The sequence below is a fragment of the Varanus komodoensis genome, unplaced genomic scaffold, assembly GCF_004798865.1.
Source record: "Varanus komodoensis strain SLA01 unplaced genomic scaffold, ASM479886v1 scaffold18_3, whole genome shotgun sequence".
Taxonomy (NCBI): domain Eukaryota; kingdom Metazoa; phylum Chordata; class Lepidosauria; order Squamata; family Varanidae; genus Varanus; species Varanus komodoensis.
In genome coordinates, this window is record NW_025335549.1 from 2,375,534 (window position 1) to 2,402,085 (window position 26,552).

General features: G+C 48.9%; 1 protein-coding gene across 1 annotated transcript in view; it reads left to right on the plus strand.

The window, feature by feature from the left end:
* Positions 1-26,207, plus strand: part of MAMLD1 (mastermind like domain containing 1) — a 102,931-nt gene extending 76,724 nt beyond the window's left edge. Inside the window, exons 3-5 of the mRNA XM_044427152.1 lie at positions 20,357-20,515; positions 21,744-21,825; positions 23,119-26,207. Coding sequence (XP_044283087.1) covers positions 20,357-20,515; positions 21,744-21,825; positions 23,119-24,146 — 1,269 coding nt within the window. The 3' untranslated portion in view covers positions 24,147-26,207. The remainder of the gene's footprint in view (positions 1-20,356; positions 20,516-21,743; positions 21,826-23,118) is intronic.
* The last annotated feature ends 345 nt before the right edge of the window (positions 26,208-26,552 follow it).

A 26,552-nucleotide genomic window follows, 5' to 3' on the forward strand; every position in this document is an offset into this window, starting at 1 on the left:
CGAGAGAGAGAGAGAGAGAGAGAGAGAGAGAGAGAGAGAGAGAGAGACTGACTGTTGCCCCTTGAAAAGCATTACTGGGAACGGACTTCTCTGTTTGTTAGGCCGGCAGACTGCCTTTTCCTGAAAGCCCAGTCAGGCACCGGGCGGCTAAAGGAAGAGAGGCACCAGGCGGAATTAGATCAGCTGCTTTGGACAGGCAAGCAGAGCTGGGCTCCATGGCACTCGCAGCTGTTCGCTCTGCCCCCCCCCCCCCCCCCCCCATATGTGTACGCTCTTTCCACCCAACCAGAGGAAGCCTGCCAGGTCTGGGCCTAATTTTCCACACGAGGCGACAGCAGCGAAGGAGGCCAAGCCAAACTCTCCAAGTGAAGCAGCCCAGAAGGCATGTGCCTGCGCTACTTTTAGGGATTCTGCGTTTTTAGGCAAGCAAAGCGTCACCTTCCCTTCCCAAGCCTTGTCCCGCAGCATGCAAACCCGCAGGAGAAAACCGTGTGCAGCACCAGGTTGTCCCCTAATGCCCACACAGCAATGACCGGCCACCCCTCAGTGCATGCCCGGAATTTTCTCCAGCTCACATTCCTCGTGCAAAAACCTGGAAACAGACACTTGTAAGCAGATTTTTCTTGTGTTAGTTTAAAAAAAGCAGAAAATTCACGCAGCCTGTACCCTTCACGCTTGCCCCAAGCAGCTGCGGGATGTTTCCCCATCCTCCTTGAGGGTTGTATTCTGTGGTGTGTGGTGTTCTTGCACCCACCTGCCTGTTTTGCTCTCCTCATTTCCCCCAAGCAACAGAAAATTCCACGGGCTGCCAGGGCCAAGCTGGCCTCCTTGTGCAGGGAGAGTGCTGGACCATTTTGGCACTTTTGGTTGGCAGATCCGGAAGACACCAACCAGTACTGTCCTTGAGAGTTCCCAGACTCTGCTCTTGTTGATCAGTTTTCTCTGGCTAGCCACAAGCCCTGTTTCAATGGCCTTTTGCCACTCCTGCCCTGCAGAAGCCACAACATCCTGGTTGGCAGGTATTCCCCTGCACAGAGCTAGTCTGACAACCTGGATAGCTGCTTCTGGTTGGCTCAGATAGATGATACCGGCTGAGAAGGGTTTGGCCCTTCGTATACCACATTTCCTGTGTTCACAGAGAGAAGCAAGGCTAATTGATGGCTCTAGGAAAGCAGGGTTGGAAGAGGGGAGAGGAGAAATCCCATATTGGTTTGAAATAACCTGTCCAGTCTTTGGCTGCAGAGCTCTAGCAGAACTAAAATTCAGCGGGAGCGCCTATTCTGGACATACCCCTTTTCTGAAGCATCACTTGGCGTTTTCGGAAAGGAGAAATCTTCCAGAGCTTGAGAGACAGGAGTTTTTTCTGCTCACGTAGGAAGGGGTGCTAGAACATTGTGGCTACTAAGGATTTTTGTTTGTTTGTTTATATTCACTGCTGCGTCTACCTTGCGCAAGGCTTCCCTCTAGTTTTCAGCAGAGACACGCATCACCGAAAGCCACCTGTAAGAAAGGGACTTCGTACGGCTGATGTCCATCTTGGTGCTGCCGTTCTGCATGGCAGATTCAGATTCCCTCTCTCAATCTGTGCCTCTCTGGCGGCAAAGTCAGGCTAACCTTGTTCCTTCCCAGCTGCTGTCGTGCGCCAGTGGCAAGTTTTGTGGGTGCCTCTCCTTTTTGCCCTGTGTAGCAGCACTTCTTCCCTCCCCCAGCAAATGGCTGACCAAGATTCTTCAAAATGGGGGGACCTCTTGCGTAATGGAGGTGGGAATTGTACCAGAAAGAGAATTGTCCGAGTGACCAATTTGGAGTTTGTCTTCATAGTTTCTAAAGCGATTTATGCTTTAGTGATTTCAGCTTTGGCACTGCTGAAGAGGTCTCCGCATGAGGAGTGGGTGGGGAAAGCCCAAGGATATTCAGGCTTCTCTCAGATCATATAAATCTCTTGCCCAAGGATGGAGCTGCTTGTGCTTGAATTATGCTTCCCCCCAGAAAAGTTGGATACTGCCCCAGTGCTGCACTGGAGTGGGGACAGTTTTCTTTGTTTCCATATAACTGAGCAATAAACTAAGCCCTGCCTGTATCTTGCCGCTGGCACACCCCGGCTCCCCTTCACGCTGCTCAGTTTCGGCAGGCTGCTTTGAGATTGTACTCTTGGGATCTCTGTTTCGAGGATTCGACTCCCATCTCCTGAGTGGCCTCACCCCACCTGTGCAAATCCTTGTTGAGCTCTTAGGACGTGGTTATCCAAAAGCACAGTGGCTCGCAGGCCGCTCTCTTTAGGTGCCCACTGTGCCACAGCCCTTACCCAGGTAGGGATCCAGTCTGGAGGTGGGGATCCTCCTCAGCTCGGCTCCCTGGACTCCAGCTTGCCTTTCCTCTTGCCTGATTTTGCCCCCTGCCACGGCTGTTCATGTGTGTCCAGTGGGGCAAAATGAGTTCAAGCAGAGTTCTGTTTGCATGGGTGTGACTTGCAGGTTTTGTGCACTGTGCACAAAGAATTACATATTTTGTGTATCTTGCTCAGAGAATTACATACTTGGGATGCTTTGTACAAAAACTCTGCTACTGTTCAAGCGTTTGTGGGCTTGAACTCAGTTCAGTTGCTTCCGGGCCACATGTGAGCATGGGAAAGAAGTCCAGCAAACGTAAGAGAAACCAATTCCAACCTGATCTGCCCATCCCTACCCTCACTTCACCGATCTTCTTGATAACTGGTAGGTTTGGGAAGCCTACTTCACAGAGCAGAGCTGTGACAGGGATATTTTAAGTTGATTGCAGAACAGGTATGTGAGGGTTTATTAGGTTTATATCCTGCCCTTTTCGTTTTTAAAGAACTGAAAGCAGCTTACACCTCCTCCAACTCTTCATCTTATCCCCACAACAGCCCTGTGAGGTAGGTTGGGCTGAGAGTCTACAACTGGCCCAAAGTCCCCCAGTTGGCTCCATGGCTGAGTGGGGACTAGAACCCAGATCGTCTGAGTCCCAGTCCCATGCTCTTAACCACTGCACCACACTGGTCTGATACTCAGCGCAGCGTACCATATAGCTTCTGTGCCAGAGAAATGTCTCTTTCTGGAGTGCAAATTCATGCTTGGACAGATGTGATCTCTTTGCCATATATCTTCCAATGGATCTTCCAGGAGGAAGGGCATGTTAAAGCTGGTTCACAGTCTTTCCAGGTTCCATGTGTGTGACAACATCTGACAGCAATAACGGCATACGCCATGCAAGTTTCAGTTTCAGTTCCACCTGTACTTCATTTAAGTTCTTATACGCGTATCTGCAGTACTGTATCACCTGGACCGTGAAGCATAAAGCTTGCCATGGGCATGGGTTCTCTCACACACTCTTGTTAGCTGCCTCTCCTGCAACATGCTTTGTACCCAGTGTGTCCAGAACTCTGTAAAATGATTCTTGTAACTGGGGAAGGGTGAAAGGTTCTGATTTGTCCTAAGATAATGGTGTGTGCTGGCTGAAGGAGATCCCTCTAATTATGATAAAGTACCCAACTATTTAAAAGTTTGGTGCCACAGCCAAGCAGCCTCTGCAGTTCCATCCTATGCCTGTGATGTTGCAAACTAGAAGTAAAAGGCCCAAACATGCTAAAATTCCAGTGTCCAGCAAGGTATATTTATTTCTATACCACACATAGCTGGGTGGTTTACAACAAGTAAAACAATAAAATACAATAAATAACAACGTCAGCAAAAATTAAACATTAGCTTAAGATAGCATAAAAACATTAAAAGACCCAGCTGAGAATAAAAGAAAGTCACCTGCCTAATCATGTCAGGCCCTGAGTCTTTAAAGGCCTCTGCAAAGAGTGCTGCCTTAACCTGGTGCTGAAAAGATGGCAAATTTGGCACCAGCCAGGCGGCAGCAGGAAGGCTGTTACAAAGATGAGAGCTTTTGTTGTAACAGGTGCTCGGGCATGGGGTGGGGGCACGCCAGAGCATATTTTCTGAGGCTGTGGTGGGCACTGTTGGTGAAGGGGAAGCAAGAGAGCAGGGCGTGATGCTCGATCCCCGTCGCCATTTTTCTTGGGGTGATGGGGTTCTGCTGTGGAAGATTCCTTATCTTGCAAATGGGTCAGGCAAGTTGTTATCACCCCTTTTGGCAGGAGGAGGAAGGCAAAGGGCGGTGGGATTTTGCTGGCCACAGGCCCGACTGCTCCGGGTCCATGCGCAGTGCTGCCCGGGGGTCGCCTTGCTTCTTTGTGGCTCCTGCTCCCACAACTGAATGCAAACTCGGGCTCTACCCCAATTTTATGCGAGAAGCTTGGCTACATCTTGCACTTCCTTGGAGGAGCTAATGCGTGATTTCTCGGCTGTCTCCTTTTGCTGTGCTTCAGCCACAGACTGTGTCCTGTAGCTTTGGGACTACAATGGGCAGTGAGGGGTGGGTGGCCCAGCACTTGCCCGAGAACCTGCCGCATCCCAGGGCATGTGCTGCACTACTCCTCAGAGCACACCTTCGTACAGTGCAAGGACGCCTCTTCCCAAGCATACATCTGCCTGTTGCATCCAGAACTATTTTTATTGCAAGGGAGGAGGAATTATAAATAGGCCACCGACTGACATTGGATCTTGAGTTCCTCTCAGCTGCAGAAGCATAATCGGGGCTCAGAAGGATGGGCTGTGACCCAGAGCACACCCACCGAGATGGAGCAGCTGTGCCAAGAGCCAGCCTCCGGGAGCAGCAGGTTTGGGTTGCTGCTGGGCCCTCCAACCCTCAAAGAGGCGCCCGCTTCTCCCATTCTTGTCCTGACCTCCTTGGGAGCTCTGTTTGGAGTCCACGGGAGGGATATCTGAGTCTGCCCCCCCTGCCTCTCCCTGGTTTCAAGAGGGTATTGGCACCACCCGAGCGCCGGCTTGTTCTGTCTGTGTAGATGCATTGCACCAAAGGGCCTCTGTCATCCTCTGGCCTTCTGCACCACCTGGACTCTGTTCAGATTATTGTGGCATTAATTGCTTGATGCTACTGATATCCTGCCTTTCAGTTTGATTGCCAGTGCCCCAACCTGACATACCCAGAGATGGCTTACCATAACTTAAGATGAGTCTAAAATTATCATCCTTGATTATGGCACATTTATACTTCATCTTGCTTCCTCTGGCCTGAACTCCAGGTGGGTTGCAAGGTTCTTCTCTCCCATTCTCACTGGCCGAGGGTCCCCCGGAGCAGGGGGATAAGAACGATAGAGTGCGAAAGAGCATAAAAGCACAAAACAGCCTGCCCAACCCAAGTTCTCTGGTGAAACAGCCTGCCGAAACTGAAAACTCATCTTAGGACCTTTACAATATCCTGGTTCTAGACCTTTCAACACATCCTCATGTTTTCCAGATGTGTTGGACTGCAGCTCCCATAATGCCCAGCCAGGCTGGTTATTGCTGAGAATTATGGGGACTGTAGGCCAACCCGCCAGGTACTGGGAAGCTTTCGTATGCTACTGAGATTTCTAAATCTCAGTGGTGTGAAGCAAAGCCCAGTTTCAGTGGAGAGAACACACGGTCACCGTGTGCCCTGAAAAGCCTGCCGCACGGAGCCTGCGCATCATTCCCACTGGCGCTTCCGGCTGCTTTTCCAAGGCAGAGTGTCTTGTAGTCGCCCATTCTGAATGTGATGAAATCATGAGCAGCGTGTTTGGCCATGGCACTTGCCTGCTCGTGCAAGGTATTTGCAAGATCTGAATATTTGCCCCACAGACCCTGAGTCAGCCAAGGACCAAGCAACAAGAGGGTGGGAACAATACAGAATCGTACAGTTGGAAGGGGCCTCGAAGGCCATTAGCTCCAACTTCCTACTCATAGCAGGACTCAAGTCTCCCATCCAAACACTAGCCAGGCCGGACTCTGCTTAGCTTCTAAAATTAGGTAGGACTTTGGGATATAAATGAGGATGGCTTTGCACAACCATTTCTCTGTCATCTTGGGACCTATTAGGTGATTGCTTCCTGGGCAAGGTGAACCTGGAATTATTCTGTGGTTGGATTCCAGCAATATTCCGGAATGAGCATTATGTGTGGGCATTCGACCAGGAAGACTGGGGTCCTGTCAGGGCCTTACAAGGGCAGGGACACACTTGGTTCCGGTTCGCATGATGGTGGTGAGGTGTGTCCTTGGTGTGGTCATCGCATCAGCACCTTCATCAGTACAGCTGGCCATGTCATACAACCCTGGCGAGGTCACCAAGCCACCGGGAGGCTGTTGTGGAAATGCAGAGGGTTTCTCCAAGATCAGGACCCATTTGGCATGATCCCAGCTGGGGAAATAAGCCCCAGCTGCATATTTTCCCATCACGCTTGTGCAACTGGAATCCCGACCTTGAGTATTCTTGCTCCCAGTGTCTTGAAAGCAGCTTCTGAGTTAATCGAGGAGCGTGCAGCTCTGTTTTCCAAAGAGCCAGCAGCAAGATGCTTGACGACCAATAATTTATTTAGTCTACTGGGATACATCTCTCCAACAAATCCGTGTACAAAAGAGACCATGGAGACTGCTCCTGCATGCAATTCCTTGGAAATTGTTTGCTTATGTTTTGAGATTTGGATTAGCTCCAACACCAATATCTCTTTATGGAATAAACAGGCTCCTGGTTTTTTGTTTTTTGTTTTTTTTTTAATACCCCATGATTGGGAGTGTTTGTCCTTCAGTGGCAGGCCAGAACTCTACAGTGATTTATTGTGTGCACGCGCACGCGCATGTGTGCGTGCGTGCACGTGTGCACACCCTGTCCCTTGCTCTCTGCCTTTGAGGTTCCTCCGTATAGTCCCTTTGGTCTGTGTCCCTTTCTCAATGTGTTTAATGTTTGCCTGCCCTTTTCTTGTAGTTGGTAACCATCAAAAGGATGGAATGAATTTAATGATCTGTTGGCTGCAGTGCCCAGTATGATTTAAGTCAATAAAGCTGCCGACAGACAGTGCAGTTGCTGGAGATGACTTTAACCTTGTTTAATGCAAACCTCTGTCCTCTTTGCCCACTGCATCACCATGCCTTGCATAAAGAAAGCCCTGACCAGGTTTTAACCCATTAAATAATTCATAAAGTGAGAGAAGACATCGGCTCCTTGCAAAGCGGATCGGGAGCCCTGGGGTCAGCGATAACTTTAGGCTGCCTGGACCATCTCCAGGCTGCTTCAGCTTTGAGGAGTGTCACCGAGCAAGCATCCCCGAAGCTTGATTCATCCTGTGCGCAGACAAAGGGAAGCTCTCAGTTGACTTGCTCAATTTCAAGCAGGCCAGTAAAAGTCCCACAATCCCTCTGCCTAAAAATGCCATTTTTCCGGCAGTCGCTATTGTTTAGGTGAGAATTCCGCTTTATTGGTCAGAGTTGCTAACTAGACTTTCACACCATCCGTATCTCTGATTACATTTGTTTTCTTGACCTGTTCACACTGCTCTGTGTGCCCTTCAGCTGTTTCCCAGTTGTGCCCGGAGAAGCTCACAGCCTAACTAATGAGCAACAGTTCAGTATAATTGACAGCAACATATTTAAAAATGCAGTGAAAGTAACAAAGTATTAAAAACTCAAGGAATATTTACAAATTGCTATAGTGTTGGTAGATAAATATATAACAAACACATCAATATATAAAATGTTACATGGGCATCTTATCCATCAGCATATGTGCCATGCATGAGGCACCAAACACCTCAATTTACAGGGTTTACTTTCCTGTAAATCAGGCAGAATCCTGTAGCACTGGTTTTCTGCGATTACCATTCAGCCAAGTGAGATGATCCTCTGAAGGGTAAGCTAAAACCTGTTTACTGAAACACTCTAGAACATATGCATACCTCTTATGGAATCTTGACTTAAGGAAAAGGTCAGAGGAATTTTTGTCAGAGGAATCTATATCTCTTTCAGGAGAGGTTTTCATGAAATGATGAGTGCTTTATTCAGACTTTGTAGGGTGAATCAATAAGGAGATTCTCCAGTAACATAAAATCTTCAGTTTGTTTTGGTTTTGGCAAGTGTCCCCCCACTCCATCCCTGCCTCAGGTTTCTAGGCATGAAACTGCAGTGATGAACAAATGACATTTGTTGATTTTCTGTTTGTCATTTAGTAAAGCAGCTATTTAAAAGTAAAGCGCTTGTTGGAAGGGCAATGGGAGGAGTGAATTACGAGACTTAGGCAGGGTTCAGACAACACACCAAGCCATGGTGGTTTTTACCATTGTTGGTCTGTCCTGTTGCCTGAACTCAGTCACCATGGTAAGTTTGGTCTTGGAAACCATGATAAGAAACCTCAGTTTGCTGTATGGTTTCTCTGTACCACCATGGCTTACCATGCTGTGTGAACCAGGATCATGGTTTCCACACTCCTGGTATGCAACTACTGCAGAGACCTCTGGAAAGTCCAAGGAGAGCCATCCAGCCTCTATGTGTGGACCAAGGAGGAGGAGTCAGGCAACATAGGAAGGGACCTCCAACCATCCAGCCAGGATGCATGAGTGCGCATTGCTCCCATGTGCTGAGAAATGCATGTGTTCGGTGAAAGCATGCTGTGAGCCCCAGGGCACATCTGCAGAGGGGACATATCAAGCCCTGTGACTCCAGCAGAAACACTTGTGGGATGGTTCTCCCTTTTTACACTGTCCCTCTCACTAACTTTTATTCAGTCTCCTGCTTAACAGAGTCTGGGAAACTTTGGTCTAGTATTTAATGTTTGGCGACAAGTGGAGTTGTTAGGACTTGACCACGGGGCGGAATTGCGGCTGGTGCGTTGGCTGCATTCCAGCTCCTTTTTGGATTGGATATTAAAATGCATGCCTAGGAGAGGCTCATCATGATGATGAGGATGTGTGATATAAATGTGAAGGCCTAGATAACCTCACCCTCGTTCTAAAGTAAGTCTGCACAGCTAGGAAAGCTTATAATTAATAAATTCATCTCTCTTGCTCTCAGGAGCTTTCCCCTCCTAGTTTTATTTTATATTTATATTGCGATTTATATCCTGCCTTTTTCCTACAAAGGGCTCAAGGCAGCTTACATCATCTCTCCTTCTGCATCTTATCCCCACAACAACAACCCTGTGAGGTAGGTTGGGCTGAGAGTCTGTGACTGGCCCAGAGTCACCCAGTTGGCTCCATGGCCAAGTGGGGACTAGAACCCAGATCACCTGAGTCCCAGTCCCGTGCTCTTAACCACTGCGCCACACTGGCTCTCCCAATGTTTGGGCAACCCCATGGGAAGACGGGGCCCTGTTTATAAGTTAGACAAGGCTGGTGTGGGGAAGGTGAGCCTTGGCATCTCAGGCCGATTAGTGGAGCTGCAGCTGATTTCTTTCACAGGGTTGTTATCTGCAAGGCAGGATTGTTCATCCGTTCGTGTCATGATTCATTTTGCTAGCTGGTGTTGAGAAAGAATGGTCTTGCGGCTGCAGACAAGGCTCTGGTTTGGGAGATGTCAGTTCTACGCCAAATGATACTTTGGCCTTCTTAAGCAATCCTGCACAAATGGCTCCTACTCTTTCTAGATCTTTTTCCACCACCTACCCTCATCTAGGGTTGCTTGCTTGGCAGGTGATGGAGGAAGATCGGAGCATCGTTGTGTCTGAGCATCAAGAGCTCCGTTTCCTCCTCTTTGCTTTCAGAACAACACTCCATTCTTTGGCAAAGGCTCCTTAATCCCCTTTGTACCTCCAGCACACCAAGAAAGAGTCTCTGAGTGTGCACAGAGTGGTTTGTTGACCCCAAACTAGAGAGTACTTTCAGGAACCTTTCTTTCGAGTAACTCTGGATCCCTCTCTTGGGAAGCATCCGTCTGGAACTGGACAAGCTTCCTGACCCTATGCAGCCCCTCCAGTTGGCCAGCCCTCATCTCCAAATGCCTCATCATGGGCTCCAGGATTGTGGGGCACTTGTCCCATGCTCCCTCTGGCATTTCAGGTGCAAGCTGTTCTCAGGGTCTCCCTGAACACCTGGAAGCGGCAGCCTCGTGCTAAAGCTGCTCCTCTTCCTCCATCTCTGCATCAGGGTCCTCACTTCCCAAGCCGAAGAGTCCATGTCACCCTGGCACTGAAATGTGCACCAAGGACAATGCCTCTTCCATTCATTCCCAGGGCTACGTTGCATGGAGCCCAGCCCCTGAATATTCCTCTAGGAGAAAGAGTACTTACAAGCCTAAGGGGGCATGTGTGAGCAGCTGCTGTGGATAGTCAAGCTGCAGCGTCTCGTGAATCCCAGATCTGGGGGCCGTGGGTTGCATGACCTTTGCCTGCCTGTAAGCAGGCCATGGGGGTCTCTGAGGGCTGCTTAACCCTCACATAAGCCGTGGTCCTGGGGTCCGGACAACACCACAACCAGCTGTGACCGAGGCTTGTACATTTGGGATGCTGCCTGTGGGCGCAGCAGTGTGTCATAGTTTAAATAAGGTACATCGAGGAGCATGTGAGCCTTTCTGAGACAGGCTGTCATTTTCCAGAGAGTTGACATTGGCACATGAGAGCTGTTACTACCGTTCCTGGTGGACACGCGGGCTTATTTTTTGACTGCCTGGCAATTTTCTCTGGTTAAGATGGGCTTTCAAGGGTTTTGCACCGTGGGGGGGGGGGGGGGGGGGGGGGGGGGGGGGGGGGGGGATGGAAGGAACTTCTGTAACAATTTGTGCCCCATACCCTTGGGAATGTCCCTTTATCGCTGGGTCCACCAGCCAAATGTGGATGCCAGTTGACACGACGTACCAGGAGAAAGCTCCTTAATGGCCCATTGATTTGGGGCAAAGGTACCCATGTTGTAGCAGTGCTTCCTTTGCGCTGCCTCCACCGCCACTGTAAAATAACATGTAGCAGCTGGTCTTTGCAGTGTGGCATTTGCGCCATTGCGCCGTCCTACCTGGATGGAACATGGAAGTGCTCGGAGCGCACCTTTCATGCGTCTTTTTAAACTCATAGCTAATACCTTAGAAGTTATATGCAATTTCCCCGGGTTGGCTTTGAAATGCTTCAGTTATCTACAAATAAACACTGTTAATTGCTTTATAGAGTGTGTTATCATGCAGCGGTTAAATAATGAGCTTCTTGTTCATGTATTTGTGCACTGGGACCTTCTTTTTTAATATCAAAGAATTTGGATTGGTACAATTACATAAAGAGCGTTTATGGTGTGGCAGGAGCGGCAGCTGGGGGAGGCGTATTTACAGTAAGGCATAAAGCACTGTCCGTGCTGAAAAGCAGCAGCCTCGCTTTCTCCCTCTCCTTTAACGTCCCGGATGACATTGCTCCAAGGACAAATCAGAGTTTGATGAAATGAAGCTGCAGATGGCTAGTGATCTCAACTCTGTAATAATGAAATGACACAAGGAAAAAAAATGAGCAGGCCACAGTTTTGTAAATACTGTCTCAATGGAGGCGGCGTCTCTTTCTTGCATGTCTGTCCCTCCCGCCACCTCCTTTTAAGCAGCGGTGCTGTGGCTTAGCAAGAGCATTTCACCTTCCAGTATATCTCCTTCTGTATTGTATTCAGGTTAGCATCCTTAAGCATGGCAACCGGCAATTATTCTTTCTTCCTTCCGAGGGTGTGTGGCTTATACCTGGGGGGTCTGCATAAACGCCCAGAGGGCCTCTGCTATTGGGCAGAATGAAAGTGCAAGCAAGCAAGAGGCTGAGTCCCAGGTTCAGATCGTCCTTCTGCCCTTAACCTAGCAGGTGGCCTTCGGAAAGTCCCAGATCCCCAAATCTGCGGAATAGTGCTAATTGCGACTGCCTTGCAGGATTGTTTGCCGGATTGCTGAGAGAATGAACTGAGGACACTGTGGGGTCCTGGAACAAGCACTGCGTAAATGCAGAGTATTGCTCAGGGTGGAAAAGGCACCTTGTTCGCATTTATGGTGACGACCTGGTGATTGTTTCCTGGGGTGAGCTTTTGATTGACCTGCAAGTCCACTTGGAAGATACTAATGGATGTGGGACTCATTGCTTGAGGACCAGAATATTGCTGGAGACCTCAATGGCTTCAGTCACCCTTTGGGGGAATCTGCCGACACTAACTTAAAAAAGCAACGAGCTTGCAAAATTCGTTGCATGGTGGAAAGAAGCAGAGTCCTGTGGCATTTTAAGTTAGCAAGTGTGTGGCTTGTGCTTCTCTAGCAAAAGAGTCTTCCTTCATCACTTGCATCTAGTGCACCACCAAACTGCCAGATGTGTATCACACACACACACACATTTTCTTCTTTCTGAACCCTGCATCGTTAATGCACCCTCCTAAGCCACTACTTTGCATTTGGTACCTTTGGGCACATCTCAGGGTTCACAGGGGGAAACTAGAAGGTATTTAGCCTCACACAGTCAATGCTTCACATGCTGAGCATTTTGTGATTCAGGTGGTGTGATGTCATCATCAGCCAGGGCAGGAGTCTGTCTGCAGACCCTTCTGTTTGTTCCTTCTGGAGAAGAGAGCCTGGAACCAGGTTTCCGGAGGCCAGAACACTCTTGTGCTGCATGTCCCATGGATCCCTTTCATTATGCTTGGGTAGGATCAAAGAGCCTCTGGCATCTGAGACGGCAGAAGGTCTGACACATGAGGTAGAGCTCCAAGACTTGGGCTGGGGCTAAGTAGAATTACCAATCAGGGACACGGTTCCAAGATGGTCCAAGAATCAAGCCACTTTCTCAGATGTCTCAGTTTTCTTGTGTAGTTTGTTTCAGGACCAATGAGATCAAACTCTGGAGGCAAAACTTACTTAGCACCAGCAAAGTCAAGATCTGCAGCGTGCTATGTTTCTGTTTTCCGCATGCCACTCCAGCACGGAGCCGCAGTGCTAAAGTCCAGAAGCCTTTAGTTCAACCCTCACCACTTTTATTTTTATAGTTCTATTGTAAGTTGCCTTGGCAGCCAATCTTGGCAGAAAATTGGAGTATAAATATTCCAACAGAGAAACCACATTGCACATTTGCCCTAGATGCTCCCCCTGGGGTGGGGGTGGGGTGCTTTGAAAAGCTTGTAGATGAACAAACCAATTGATCACGGACTCTTAAAAAAATGCTCACTGACAAACACAACTGTGGTGCAGCTGCCAGATTTCTGTGCATCGACCGCTGTAGTTGGTCCCTCCCACTCCAAATGCATTCTCTGAATTATCAGTGCCATGTGATTTAGTCCGGGGGCCACATCCGTCGTTTACTTGGCTGCATTTTGCACCAAGGGACCCAGCATAGCTCTTTAGAGCGTAGGAAATTCTCAGTTGACGGCCTCGGTGTGCAGTAGGCCTCCCTTGTGTCTTCCCGTGCATCAGATTCCTAGTCCAGCAGCCGGCTTACTCATCTCCGACATGATACTTGCACCTTCCCTGAGCCTTATCTGCAACTCTCTGACCTTTTACAGTACTGGTTTAGGGTTTCCATTCTTCCTCTGCAATAGCCTGCTTGTTCCACAACTCTCTTTGCCTACTCTTTGCCACTTGCCGTGGAAACATGATAGAACAGGGGCAAATCAAGAGGGTGGAGGCACTGTTTTCGCTGACGATCGCATGCAGCTGGTTCAGAGCCTTTTGCAATGACTTTATCAGATTTTCCACCACCTCCCGCATTTCATATATAAATGCTGCATCCAGCTGTCACTTTTCTTCGAAGGCAGTTTCTGCTGCATGTGCAATTACCTGCCTCCTTTGAACCTCATCAGCCCCTCGGTTAGCGCACACCTTCCTTGACATGGCAAACTGATTACGCGAGTCAAACCCTGCTTTATAGGTGGGGCAGTTTGTCATTGGGGTTAGCGCAACCTTGTAGAGACAGCCAGAAGGACTAGTGGCCAAAAAAACTGTGCAAGACGAATGAAGCACTTAGATATTGCTGGATTTATAGGCAAGCTGCCCTCAGCAGGAGTAAGTGTGGTGTCAGGGATTGTGGGGAGAGCAGAGAAGAGCCTTGATCAGTAAACCAAGCTGAATAGGAGCATCTTTTGTTCTTTGTGGAAATAGAGCTAGAGAAGGAGTGCAGCTCCATGGCAGGAGGTGCTGAAAGCCAGGCCTGCAGGGGGCTGGGAATGGCCACAGTCCCTGTCTCCTGACCCCAGTCAGCTTGGGGCTTTCCTGACTTTTGCATATTTTTCCCATGGGGAAAGGTTGAAATGCATTTAATTGCTGTTATTGGAGAGCTTTACCCTAACACTCACTGGCATTGTCTCCTTTGTATTCAGCCCCACCAAGCACCGGAATGTAGCACCCAGGCACATACCGACGGAGTGAGTCAGAAGGGGCCTCCTGAGCCATCTAGTCTGACCCCAGGCTGCAGCTGGCTTTGCTCATGACATGCCTACCATGTGCCTATCCAGCCTGTCCTTGAGCACCCTCACTGATGGGGCTTCAGCCACCTCTCGTGGAAGCCCATTCCACACCCTCGGGGTCCTAACTGTCAGGAAGTGCTTCCTGGCATCCACATTGAACCTTGGTTCCCTGAGCTTGGCTCCGTTGGAATGCATCCTGCCCTCCATTGGAGGGGAAAACAGGTTTCTACCCACCTCCACGTGACATTCCCTCACATACCTGAATGTCGCCAACAGATCCCCTTGCAGTCGCCTCTTCTCCAGGCTGAAGAGACCCAGTTCCCTCAGTCTCGCCTCATACCCCATCCCCTGCAATCCAGCCACCATCCTTGTGGCCCTTCGCTGCACTGATTCCAACCTGGCTATATCCCTCTTGTAAAGAAATCTTGCATCAGACTGAGGGACATCTAGTCCTAGGGCGGGCAACTTGTGATCCTCTCTATGTTTTAGCCTACAGCTCTTCTCAGCTCTATCCAGCATAGCCAGTGCTGAGGGTGATGGGAGCTGTGGACCTTCAAGTGGTCTGGCCTGTAAGATACCCTGATCAAGTCCAGCCTTTCTGCTTTGGAGCAACACTTCTTGAGAGGCTCCTAAAGAAAAGGTTGTGAGCTGATCCCTTCCCTCTTTTCCTTCTATTCCTGAAACTTTGGTGTGCAATTCTTTTGTTGGAACTGAACAGATCTTGCAGCAGTGTGAACTCCTGTGGACTTGCCACATTTGATTTTGGTGCTCAGGCTAAAAGAGGCTTGACTCCTCTTGTGCAAGCAGGGGATCCCAGCCTCTCCAGATGGTTGGGCAGTGGAAACGCCTCCTTCAGACTCCGGAAAGCCACTGTTGGTCTGTGGAGAGATGAATGGACCAAAGCTTTGATTCGGTTTGGAGCAGTTTCCTGGGAGCTTCAGCTGAACTGCTCTGATTTATGGAAGAAACACCCCGGGTGTGTGATCGCATCCAGAACACAGGTCATAAGCACCTGTAAGGCCAAAACTAAATGAATGAGTTAAAACCATGTTGAAGAGTGACAGATGAGCCATTTGGGTGCCCATCGGGCATGCACTGAACTGAACGCAGGAGAAAAACTCTATGAAACCCGTGGGAAGGCTCTACGTGGTCCAGAAGGCCGATCATAGGTTCCATGCTGATTAGGACGGTTAGTTTGGAAAACGGGTATTGCAGTAGATGCTTGTGGCATGGTATGGCCTTGATGCCTCTGTGTGGCATGATCTAATCTAGCGACCCAGTCTGTTCAGGAATGTTGGCATGGCCCCGAAGGTAGCTTTGCACGTCGTCTCTCCCATTGGGGTGGGTGACAATAGGCGGGCAGCTCCACGGTGATGGAGCTCTTCCCTCCTCAAGGATACAGATGCCAACCAGGTGTGGTGCTGCTGCTGTCTGCTTCCATCAAAGAAGCCAGGTTGGCTTTGTGTGAGGCACTTTGGAACACCGCTTGTAAGGAGGGAAGAAAGAAGAACTTGAAAGCAGCCGCCTCCCTCCAAACAAAGCGGTCTGGGCTGCCCCGTCAGATCACTTACAGACTTCAAACAAAGCCTTGACTTGACTGGCAGCCTCAGAGATAAGCCTGGAAACCTGAGTCTGCCGGTGTTTCACATGGTTATATATCAAGTAAATGGGTGGGAGAAGCAGGGTCCCTGCTGAGCTTACATGGTCTTATCAATGCCAGTGTTTAAAAAGAAGAAAAAACAAACCAAAGGAAGCTTCAAGAGATTTTGGAACAAAAAGGCTCAATTTGATCTTTAAAACATCTCTGAACTGAGAGGGAAGGAAAACCAAAGCAAAGATCTCTAGCAAACAGAGCGAAGGCAAGGTGAAGACCACCAGCCCTGGGAGAAGGGTGGAGGGAGAGGGGCCGGGAAGGCTCCATCCTTTGCCTGCTGCTCCCCAGATGATACAGGGCAGGATGTGCCCCTTCACTGCCTTAGCATCTCCTGAAAACTCTTCCTGGTGCACAGCCAGTAAAAACCAGAGAAGCATTTTGGGGTGATTCTGAAATGGATGCCGGGTAGTTTCCTGCTTAAACCTGGCCTGGCTCACTCTCCGCTCATCAGAGGGAGAGTTGCACTGCCCCCGTTTCATAATGCTTCCCCGAACACCGTGTTTGTTCCTCTGGATGCACTCGATGTTTACTGCTTTACAGTAATGTAATTGCAAGTTTGTTTCTCTGGGCATGTTGGCAGAGCTGAGTCACTAAAGTGGAACTTTTCATACATGTCAGGTCAAATGTCGCCCTTCCTCTGAACAGCAAAGCCAGGTATTTGTCTTGCTGGGTGTTTGTCTTCTGTGCCCCTGGCCCAGTGAGGGGCTTAAATGCCCTCCTTTAAGTATCAGATGCTGCAGAGTTGAAAAATTCTTGCCTAGAGTTGTGGCACTGCAAGTATAATTTGGACTCGCCCACCTAGGAGGTTGCAAGGAAGCCAGCTATCACTGTGCCGTAAAATTCGGACCGAGGCTAGTCCCGACAGAAGATCAGTCAGCCTCTGCATCTCTCACGCAACCACTGAGCATATTTTAGGTGTTAAATCGGCAGCTGCAACCTGCCTGCCTTGTTCTGCTCTCCATGGATAGTTGCAGGACAGCAGGAGGTTTGGGGGCTTCAAGGATGTCCAGGAGCTCTGGAATGAGACGGTCACAGCTGAGGAGACTTAAAGACGGATCCCAAAGAGGAGTTCTGAGTGGACTTGGTGGTGCAGGGGCCAATCTCCCGAGCCGTTGCAAGAAACGTGCCATGGCCTGCCTAACCATGGAGCCTTCAAATGCCGGGGAGTTGAGGAAAAATGCCCCGAGCTCCAGCAGCCGCTCAGAGGACCAACACATGGCACCCTCTGGTGTGTCTGAGGGTACCTGGGTGTACACGTTCACGCCGAGGGAACCTTTCCTTGGTGGGGTTTTAGGGCTGTACGTTTCAGTTGGTGGCGTGGTTCAGGTCCCTGGGGTGAGAGTCGAGGGGCTTGCTTGCCCAAGGCTCTCTTGGTCCCAGGGTTTTCGTGCATTGGGGAATAGGGAAGAGCACACGGGGTGGATGTAAATATGTGTGGTGGTTTGGGGGGATCATTTTTAACTTCACTCGGTTACCCACGAAGTCTGCTAAAAGGCCGGTCATCAGCTAAAGATGCTTTAATTGGGCAGTGGCCTTCCTGCCCGCATCTGCAGTGCCTCACTGTGTCTGACTCAGTCTTCACGGGAGAAGGCAGAGGAGTCTCCCTGGGTGCAATGAAAAGGGAAGGACAACACACACACACACACACACACTCTCTTATGTAGGTGCTCACGTTCCTTAACCTCTGGTGCGGATAGCAATGTCATCTAAGTCATGTGCAAGAGCTATTCTTAGTAGTTAACTGTGCATACCGTTTTTTTCTCCTTGGAAGCGAATGCTGCACTTCCCACTAGTGGTGAAAACTGGGAACTTTTAGCGTCCTGATTGTTTATCCCAATTGTACTGTCGCTGAGTCCTCTTCTTTGGTTTCCGTTGCAGCTTTTCTCTCATAGCACGCAAAGTGTGTGTAGCTAATTGCATCTTCAGTATAAAACTTCACTTTGAAACTCTTCCCACATCCTTGTGAACAAATGAATGTGAGTTTATTGCACTGGGGCACATGCTGAACACCTTCATATAATTAAAGCAATTTTATTGCTGTAATTCGTGCTGAGGTGTACATTTAATTTCCCCAACTAATACAGGGTGGGGGAGAGAATCAGCATTTAGTTCCAAACAAAACGGAGTCAAGATTGAACCATTGCGGGTGATCTGCTGGAGAAAACAGGCCTTCGTAATGGGTTTCATTAATGCACTTGCCCCCAGCAAAAAGTCCCTGCGATAAACCTGTTTGCTTCAGCGCATCCTCACCAGACAAGTTGGGAGGAAATTGGCACGAGCACTTTGAATGCCTTTCAAGTGCAGGGCGCACAAATTGAATCCTTGCTTTTTCAAATCTTTTCCCCTGCAGGCGACCTAAATTTATTCAAAGCTGAGCTGCAGATGCACAGCTGATGTGCTAACTAGGGATGCTGGGCAAGCAGTCTTGTTCCAGCCACTTGCTGTTCTTTCGCCGGTGCCCCAGCAGCTGCGAAGGAGTGAGGCAAGTGGGGGAAAGAGGGCCCCTTGCCACTCTTGGAGGCCCAGCAAAGGCCCACGCTTGCTGCTGGAAATGCCCTTGATCGTGGTGGGTTAGCGGAGGAAAAGGAGCCGCGGGAAGCCAGAATGGCAGTGACCAATCGTTCCGTGAGTGAGATGCGTGCGAATGACATGGTCCACGTTTGTTCTGTGTGCACATGTGCTCCCGAGGTACAGAACAAAGTGCAGGCTTACGTCTTCTAGTAAGTTCTCCGGTATCTGCATTTCGGTACTTGTGGGTGTGCACAATAGACCAGCGCGTGACATAAAATGAGTGATTTCAATGCCTCCTTTGGTAAGAGCGTCTACAAAGCAAGAGACCCGCCCGCAAGAAGTCCCCGGAGTGATGCACCAACGCTTGCTCCGTTGCCTGGTGCAGGCCACTCTCACCCCCCTTCCCTTTCACCGCGCTCCTCATAAACATTGTCCAAAGTTTCCTTGCTGGCTTCCTGTTTTCTTCATTTTAGCATGATCCTAATTGTCAGATGTCAAAAGGCACCTATCCTTTTCTTGGTGGCTTATCTCCCGATAACACCAGTGCTGAAACAAAGGATGCAGGCTTCCATTTTGCAAACAAAGGAAATGTGGCCCAGTTTTGAGTATGCTAACTATATAATGCGCATAGTCCTCTTTGCCAGTAATAACAACGTGTCATCAATAACGTAAAATAGCTCTGGAGGTTAAAGTAGATTATGAGACAGATGGTGGCGAAGAAACAGACAATATAATTTCCTCCCTTGTTGGGCTCTTTTATAGACTGTCATTTTTCTTACTTTCCAGAGCATTCCCCCAGCCCAGCACCAAGATTTGCGGGGGTGGGTAGTGTCCTCAGACCAGGAAACTTCAGGGGTTTTCGCTTGAACAGGAATGGGCTCGGACTTTTCTGCATTCCCCATGGAAAGGCAGGGTGGTGGTGTGGCAGCAGTCCCTTTGCCAGCTTGGGAACCCCAAGGGAGGCCCAGCCGCACCACCGGGGGGAGCCAGCCGTGGTTAATTCCCAGTGAAAGCCCCGTACCTGGTATAATTGTGAACAGCTGTTGCTGCCTGTAGAAGGAATCAGAAGCAGAGCTGCACAAGCCGTTCATACCATCGCGATGTCTCCTCCTCCCACCAAGGAGCATGTTCACCAGGGGTCGCACCTTTGCTGCCCTTGCTGTAATTTGGCTAATCGTAGGGGTGCCACCTCATGCCATTCTGTGTGTGCAAAAGGTCCGAACACGGCACAAAGTGCTCTGATGACTACCGTGTCTATTTGGGGTTTCAGATTCCTTCCCTCCCAAATCCATGACAACCTGGGTTAGATAAACATGAGAGCATGGGGTAAATTGGTTTCTCCTTTTACGCCTAAAGGGCTTTTGATCGTTTCAAGGTTTTGATCGTTTCAAGGTTATTTCAGCTTTGCAAATGACCAGAAAACTTATGAGCTGATTGTAATTTTTCTACCTTGCCCAATTAAATATACGCCTAGGGAAAGCCCGAGAGTGAGCTGGTCAGGTGAATGACTGTCAACAAGCATTCAGCATAGGAAGTCCTTTAATGTGATTATCCAAACAGCCGGCTCTCTTTTCTTAAAACAGCATCTCTGCCGCCTCCTCGAAAGGCGCTCCCTTGCTCAGCTTGAACACACGATGCCAAACCATGATTAAAGGAGCTTAACTCTGCTTGCCATTGGTGTGATACCTGAATTGACAAACTGTACTTACGGCTGTTGAGCTCTGTTGAGCCAGGAGTACTGTGCAAAGGAAAACAAAAGCAGAGAAGCCGCTCTGAAGCACAGACGTTTGGGATCCCAACTGCAGTTTGTGCTTTAAAACCTGGCTGGCTGCAAACCACATCTGGCTTGGTGTGATGTACTAAGTCCCTGTGCCGTTCCTGGTCCCATTTTAAAAAATCTGTGAGTGGCAGGTCAAGAAGTCACTGTGGCGGTCTTCCAAGCAGAACTGAAAGAGATCTTTTTCCTTTGACAGGATCAGACGCCTGGGATTGTTCCTAGACTTCAGGAGCCGGGAGCTGTCCCGAATGCAGGTTCGGTGCCTGCCCCAGCCCCAGCCATGGTCAATGGATATACCATGAGGAACCATCTCTTAAAGCAGCAGATAATGAGGCGACAACAGCAGCAGCTGCAGGTTGGTCTCTTTGCTTCTGCAGGGAACAGCTTGTAGGCTGTGATTTTAGGTCCTTGATGGACCTTCGATCACTAGGCTGGTATCCCTGGTTTAGTTCAACAGTTGTGGTGCTTGATTAAAACTCTTGCAACAGGCACCACTTCTTGGAAGTGACCCCTTTCTTCCACTTGGTCTCCTTCCCTTGTAGCCAGTCCTAGTGTGGATAAAATGTTTTATTGACCATACTGGTATAGAGCAGAGAGAAGGAAGAGGCCAAAGGGAAAAGACCGGTTGGGGGTCCAGAGAGAGGAACAGGATTTTGCACCCCAGATTGCTGGGAACACACAGGGCTATTGGAAGTACAGAATCTGCTACGGTTTGAGGAGTTGGAAGTTCGTAAGGGCCTGGAACTGCAAAACTCTCTCCCCGATGCTGACTGGAACAAGGTGATGCACTTGATTGACATGGTCCCAAGGAAGGCAAGCAGCCGTCATCTTGTGGATCCCCCTGGGAATACCCCATGCAGAAAACTCAGTGCATGGTGTGGTTTTTTTGACCAGAAAAGCCTGATGCAGATTAAGTGGTTCTAGTGAAGCCCACTTCCCTATTTATTTGCTTATTTCATGCCACCTTTAAAAAATTCTGGCTTTTCAAGTTTACGATTTGGGCCATACCATTCACTATATTTAATTAATTTCACATACTTGCTTTGATTCTTATATACTGCTCCATTCCCATAGGCTGCGGGTGGTTTACAAAACATTAAAACCGACAGCAGTTAAAATTTTGACTAGAAATGAACATATTAAATAAAACTGGGAACTAGTAGGGTAGTCTGGGAACTAATAGACTGGGACTAACCCTGAGCAAAGGAGGTACACCTTTAACTCCCCTTGAAAGTCGTAATCTGGGCTTTCAGGTGCATCCTGCCCTGCAGACCAGTCCACAGTTTAGGGGCAACCACCGAGAAAGTCCTCTGGTTGTTGCCATTCATCTTGCAGAAGAAAAATATCTGTTTTTTGAATATATAATTTTGCAGAATGTATTGCAGTGATCGGCAACCTGACCTTTGGAAAATGTGTCCTGCCCCCCCCCCCCCCCCGTGCTTTCTGAACTGGAGTGTCAGCAGGGATAATAGAGAGGGGGGCTCTTCTTGGGCTCCCCAGTGCTCGTCACCCATGCCCAGCCCTGCCCCGTGAGAACGTCTGAGTGGGGCTGCTTGATGGGACTGGTTCTCTTTGCCTCCTAGGAGAAGCAGAGGCACAGCATGATGGGAGTGGCCACAGAGCAAAGAGGGCCGTTCGTGGGCCAGCAGATGAATCAGTTTCCAGGTAAGGAATGGGGGTGGGGGGGGATTCTGAACCTGCGAGTGCTGTTCCTCGGTCAGGGATCTCAAGGAAGCACCCATGAGAAATGACTCTCTTCTGTTCTGCTCACAAATCCAAGCAGGCCCTCCGCAACTGGGCTGCTTACGCGACTCTGTTCCGTATAGAAATGGGGCACGAGGGGGAAGGTCTGGAAGGAAGTAGCCACACGCCAGAGCCTCAGTGCTAGGTCCTCATGTTCAGATGCTGACAGTCACTGAACTGTGCATTCTGCAGCTTTGCCCCCATGGCCCTCCGGCAAGACAAAACCCAGTTTGTATAACTCAGTTTGCAAAGCAGAGCTGGAAAGTGGAAATAGTTGACACCGAGGCTTCAAATGTTGAATCAGAGATTTAAAATAAAATGGGAAACTCTGATATACCAACGGTGAATAAATTTTCACTTAACAGTTGATTTTTTTAAAAAATGGTGAGGATTAATACTTTTTAAAAAAACCCTGGCACCCAGCAGAGAGTCAAGTTTGACTTTTGAACATCCTAGTTATTCTTCGAAGGGGGAAGTGGTAGTGCAACAGCTTAACAATGATGGGACTGTTGGCCAGAAATGGCTGGCACTCTGGCAGTTCAAGCCCAGCCTCCACCAGACAGAGTGATCTCCCACCGTTTGCTCCTAGCCAGCCTGGCAGTTCGGAAGCATGCCATGTGAGCAGATAAATAGGTACCACCTCGGCAGGAAGGTTAGAGCACTTAGTGTCATCACGCTGGCCCATGACTGTGGGATCATCTTCAGACAGTGCTGGCTCACGGCCTCAGAAGCGGAGATGAGCACCACCCCTGTTCGCCATTGGCGAAGCATAATAAAATCTGCAAGGACTCCTCTACCTTTAGTTATTCTTATACATTTTCACTGACGGAGTGCTAAGTGTTCTAGTCAGGTCTAATCCCTGATGTGCTTGTCTTCTATGTGCAAAAAATCTTTCCCCCAACCCCAGAGAATGGTGCAAGAGTTCAAGCATTGGTTCCCCTGCCCCGCCTGCACCTGAAGTGGTACAGTCCAGCAAGGGTGGCACGGTGTGCTCTCTGCTGATCATGTGATTTTGGCAGGGTTACTTCTGGAAGAGAAGAGCTTTGTCTGTTGAGCAGAGAGAGAAACTATCTCGGGCCTATGGCAATGCTTAAAAGTGGAATCCAGAACCGTTCTCTTTATTTGCACAATGCATCGTGCTCAAAGAATTCAGGGAGGCGCACAGCTCTGCTGTCAAACAGTTGCTCATTTCACATCTTCCTTGTCTCCATACAGCGGTTTCGCAGCCCATGACAACCGATTGCGGGCAGCCGATGCAGGCTCCTTCTCCCAGCCACCGCATGATGCCATCAGCCCAGGGAATCCTGCAGAACGCTCTGGGCTCCGGGATCGCCTCGGCCGCCGTGAGCCAGAACAGTGGGGCGATGGTGATGGTGTCCCACAACCCCAGCAAGCAGCCGGGCATGTTCCCGCCGAACTCCGATTTCAGTCTTCCACTGCGCCCGAGCCAGACTGCCCTGGGCATGAATTCCGGCTGCCAGACGGTCCACAGCCACCCCGCAGTCCGGCCAAGCATGGCGCTGTCGGGTTTTGCTGCTGGGTCCTTGGTGAATCATACTTCGGCCCAGCAACACTTGAGACAGTCGGCGATGCCCAGAATTCCCAACGTCTACGCCAACCCGTCTGCTCAGATGTGGACGCCGACGGGAGTCCCTCGGATGCCTGGTCAAGGTCAGATGGATGCCAGCTTGCAGCCGTTCTCCGGTAACCCTCTCTTTTCCAAACAGAACACAAGGCCGACTCTCCCCGGCCAGCCCTTTTCCCACCAGCCTGTGGTGCCGCCCAACCAGATCGCTCCTGGTGTCCAGGCCAGGCCGATGCAGAAGGTCAGCCTGGGGCAGCCCGGCCACGGCATGGACTCCCTGAATAACCAGACCCTGCGCCACAATTTAACCAGGGGACCTTTGCCGGCTGCCATGGGCGTCATGAAAGCGATGCCGCAAGGCCTGCCTGGTTTTAGCCCGCTCAGTCCGGCCCAGACGGTTGGCCCGCCAAGTTATCCCGGCTCTGCCAGCCAGTTGCCAGGATCATTCAACAGACTGACCACTGCCTCCGAACTGCCGCCGCAGTATGACTTTGCAGCCCAGCAAAACAATTCTCTTTTGCCCGGAAACTGCAGCGAAGCTGATTTCATCGACTCCCTTATGAAGAACAGTGGCAGCACTGACGAAGACTGGCTAAATAATTTGACAATGATAGATGACATTTTGGGGCAGCACGTTCAAAGCTCTGGACACGTGTAATCGTTGTGGGAAGTGAGGGATCTGTACATAATTTCAGTGGGACTTGGAACGGAAAACATTTACACACACGCACACAAATGCTCCCCATTTTTCAGCACCAAAAGAATGAGCTTGTCCAACTAATGCTTCACTTTCCACCCAGATTTTTCAAATGGCTATGTATATATTTGAATATTTTGTAAATTATGTTTTCCTAAACATTAAATATGGAAGTATTTATACTTCTTTGCTGGACTCTTTGTAAATAACGTATAGGCTACTCTGCTGTCTTTCTTTTTTCTTATATAATAGGAACTGAATTCCAACTTGTTCTAAATATGCAAATATTATTGTTAGTTTGAGTAATACTGTGTATTACAGCATCAAATATTTTATGTTTTTGACATAACATATGAACTAGAGGTGTCCTGGCAAATGGAGTAAACAGGAAGCCAAGTTTATACTATTCCTCACCTGCCCACTCTTCCTCCCTGACTCTTCTCCAGCACAAATTTTTCAAGCGATACCTCCGCTGAATGAAAGGTCCATTTTGACCTGGCCAACAAAAATGATCAGCAGCAGCCCCAGGAATTCAACCCAGCAAATTGCTTTATAAAGCAGCTCATTGTGGCATCATTCCTGGGCTGGACAGAGACGCTGATGGCCCTTTGGAGCTTTCTCTTGCTGCTCTTGACCCAGGGCTGCTTCCCACATTGTGTGTCCTCTCTGAATAAGTCCAGCATCCAGCCTTGTGTGGATGGGCTGTAGGCAAAGAAACACAGAGCAAGTCAGAAGGGGTCTCCCAGGCCATCTAGTCTGACCCCCGGCTCTAGCCGTCTCCACTCACCACATGCCCGCCATGTGCAGGTCTAGCCTATCCTTGAACATCCAGCAAGTCAGACAGCAGCCGCTTGTAGCAGAACTTCAGGATGATCAGGGTGCCCCCCGGAGAGTGCCAAAATGCAGCAGGGCTGATGTATTACATTTCAAAGTGGGTAAAATAAAAATGCTCCCATCTAGACAGCCTCCAAATTCCCTCACTAGGCCATTCTCTCCATTGTTTAGAATTACCATTGTGTACTGCTGACGTCAGAGAATTGCCTCAATCACAACGGCCTGGGTCACACATACAACTACTCTATGGTTTATTTAAGTGATGGGCACTTGAATTCTGGGTTCTCTAGTTGTGCGAACCCTGCCATGCTTACAAGCCATCATTTGTTAACCAGGAACCACCCAGAACGTGAGAACCAATGTTTGCTGGCTTATGAACTCTGTTTAAACTATGGATTAAGTGACAATGCAGAAGGCTGTTTCTTTCTTCAGATTACAGAGGAAGTAAATAGTCAACACCACAAATGTTGGGATGCAGGGAGGGAATGGGTGAAATAGAAGGGAAGCAAAGCAAAGGTTGAGCAAACAAGCCACAGTTGGTTCCATCATGTTCCATGTTCCTGGGTAGGGCAACAAAGCATGGCTTAATCATGGATTAGCACTGTGTGAACCAAGTCGTTGTTAATGGTCTCAGTTTATGAATTCAAGTTCATCATCAAGCAACAAGTAATCAAGCAGTAATATACATACACACGTGAACCAGTCTATACATCAACAAAGAGGCTGATTGTGACAATATTGAATACCATGGTGCAAAATTCTCTCCACCAGAAGGGCACGCAAACCTGCCATATTGGGTCTTATCGCCAATGATCAAAGCCCATTCCTGGTTTGCCCACCTCAGTAATGTATATTTGTAGTGTACAGGTGTTATGTTCCTGGTTCTGAACAATTTTCGTATTTTCTTCTTTGTTTTTAATATGAGGCGCTCTTTTTCTCTCCTCTCAGAGAAAATATCTATAAAATGCAAATAGCTTAACTCTGGATGTTTTTTTCTGTCATATGTATATTTAAGAGTCTGTTTATAAAAGAAATCCATTGTACTGTAAACTACTTCAAAATGTTCATACTTTGTGTAATCATATTTTAATAGCCACGTCATCCTCCATTTGTAAGATATCGTCCACTTCAAGCACACCAAAATGTTTTTTCCTTCATACCATAATAAACTGTCAGGGAAAAATTGCACTCACTGCACCTTCTTCTTTATTTGGTTGTTTTGTAGAGGCAGCACGTTTACAAAAATCGTATCTACAACCTTAACTTGAATAAATGCAGCCAGCCTTCCCCATCCTAACCCTCTCAGACTGGCTTGATCCACAGACATCAGGATTGCACGAACGGCCACGCCACAAAAAGTTGACTAGAGCAATTCCTGCAAACCAGGCTGCCCGAAATAGCTGAGGAAAAACCAACATTTTTCTTAATTAGCCTCTCTGCTTTGTAAATCAAGACCATTATCATTACATTACATTACATTTATTATTACATTGCATTTATATCCCACCTGATTTCTTGTACAGAACCCAAAGC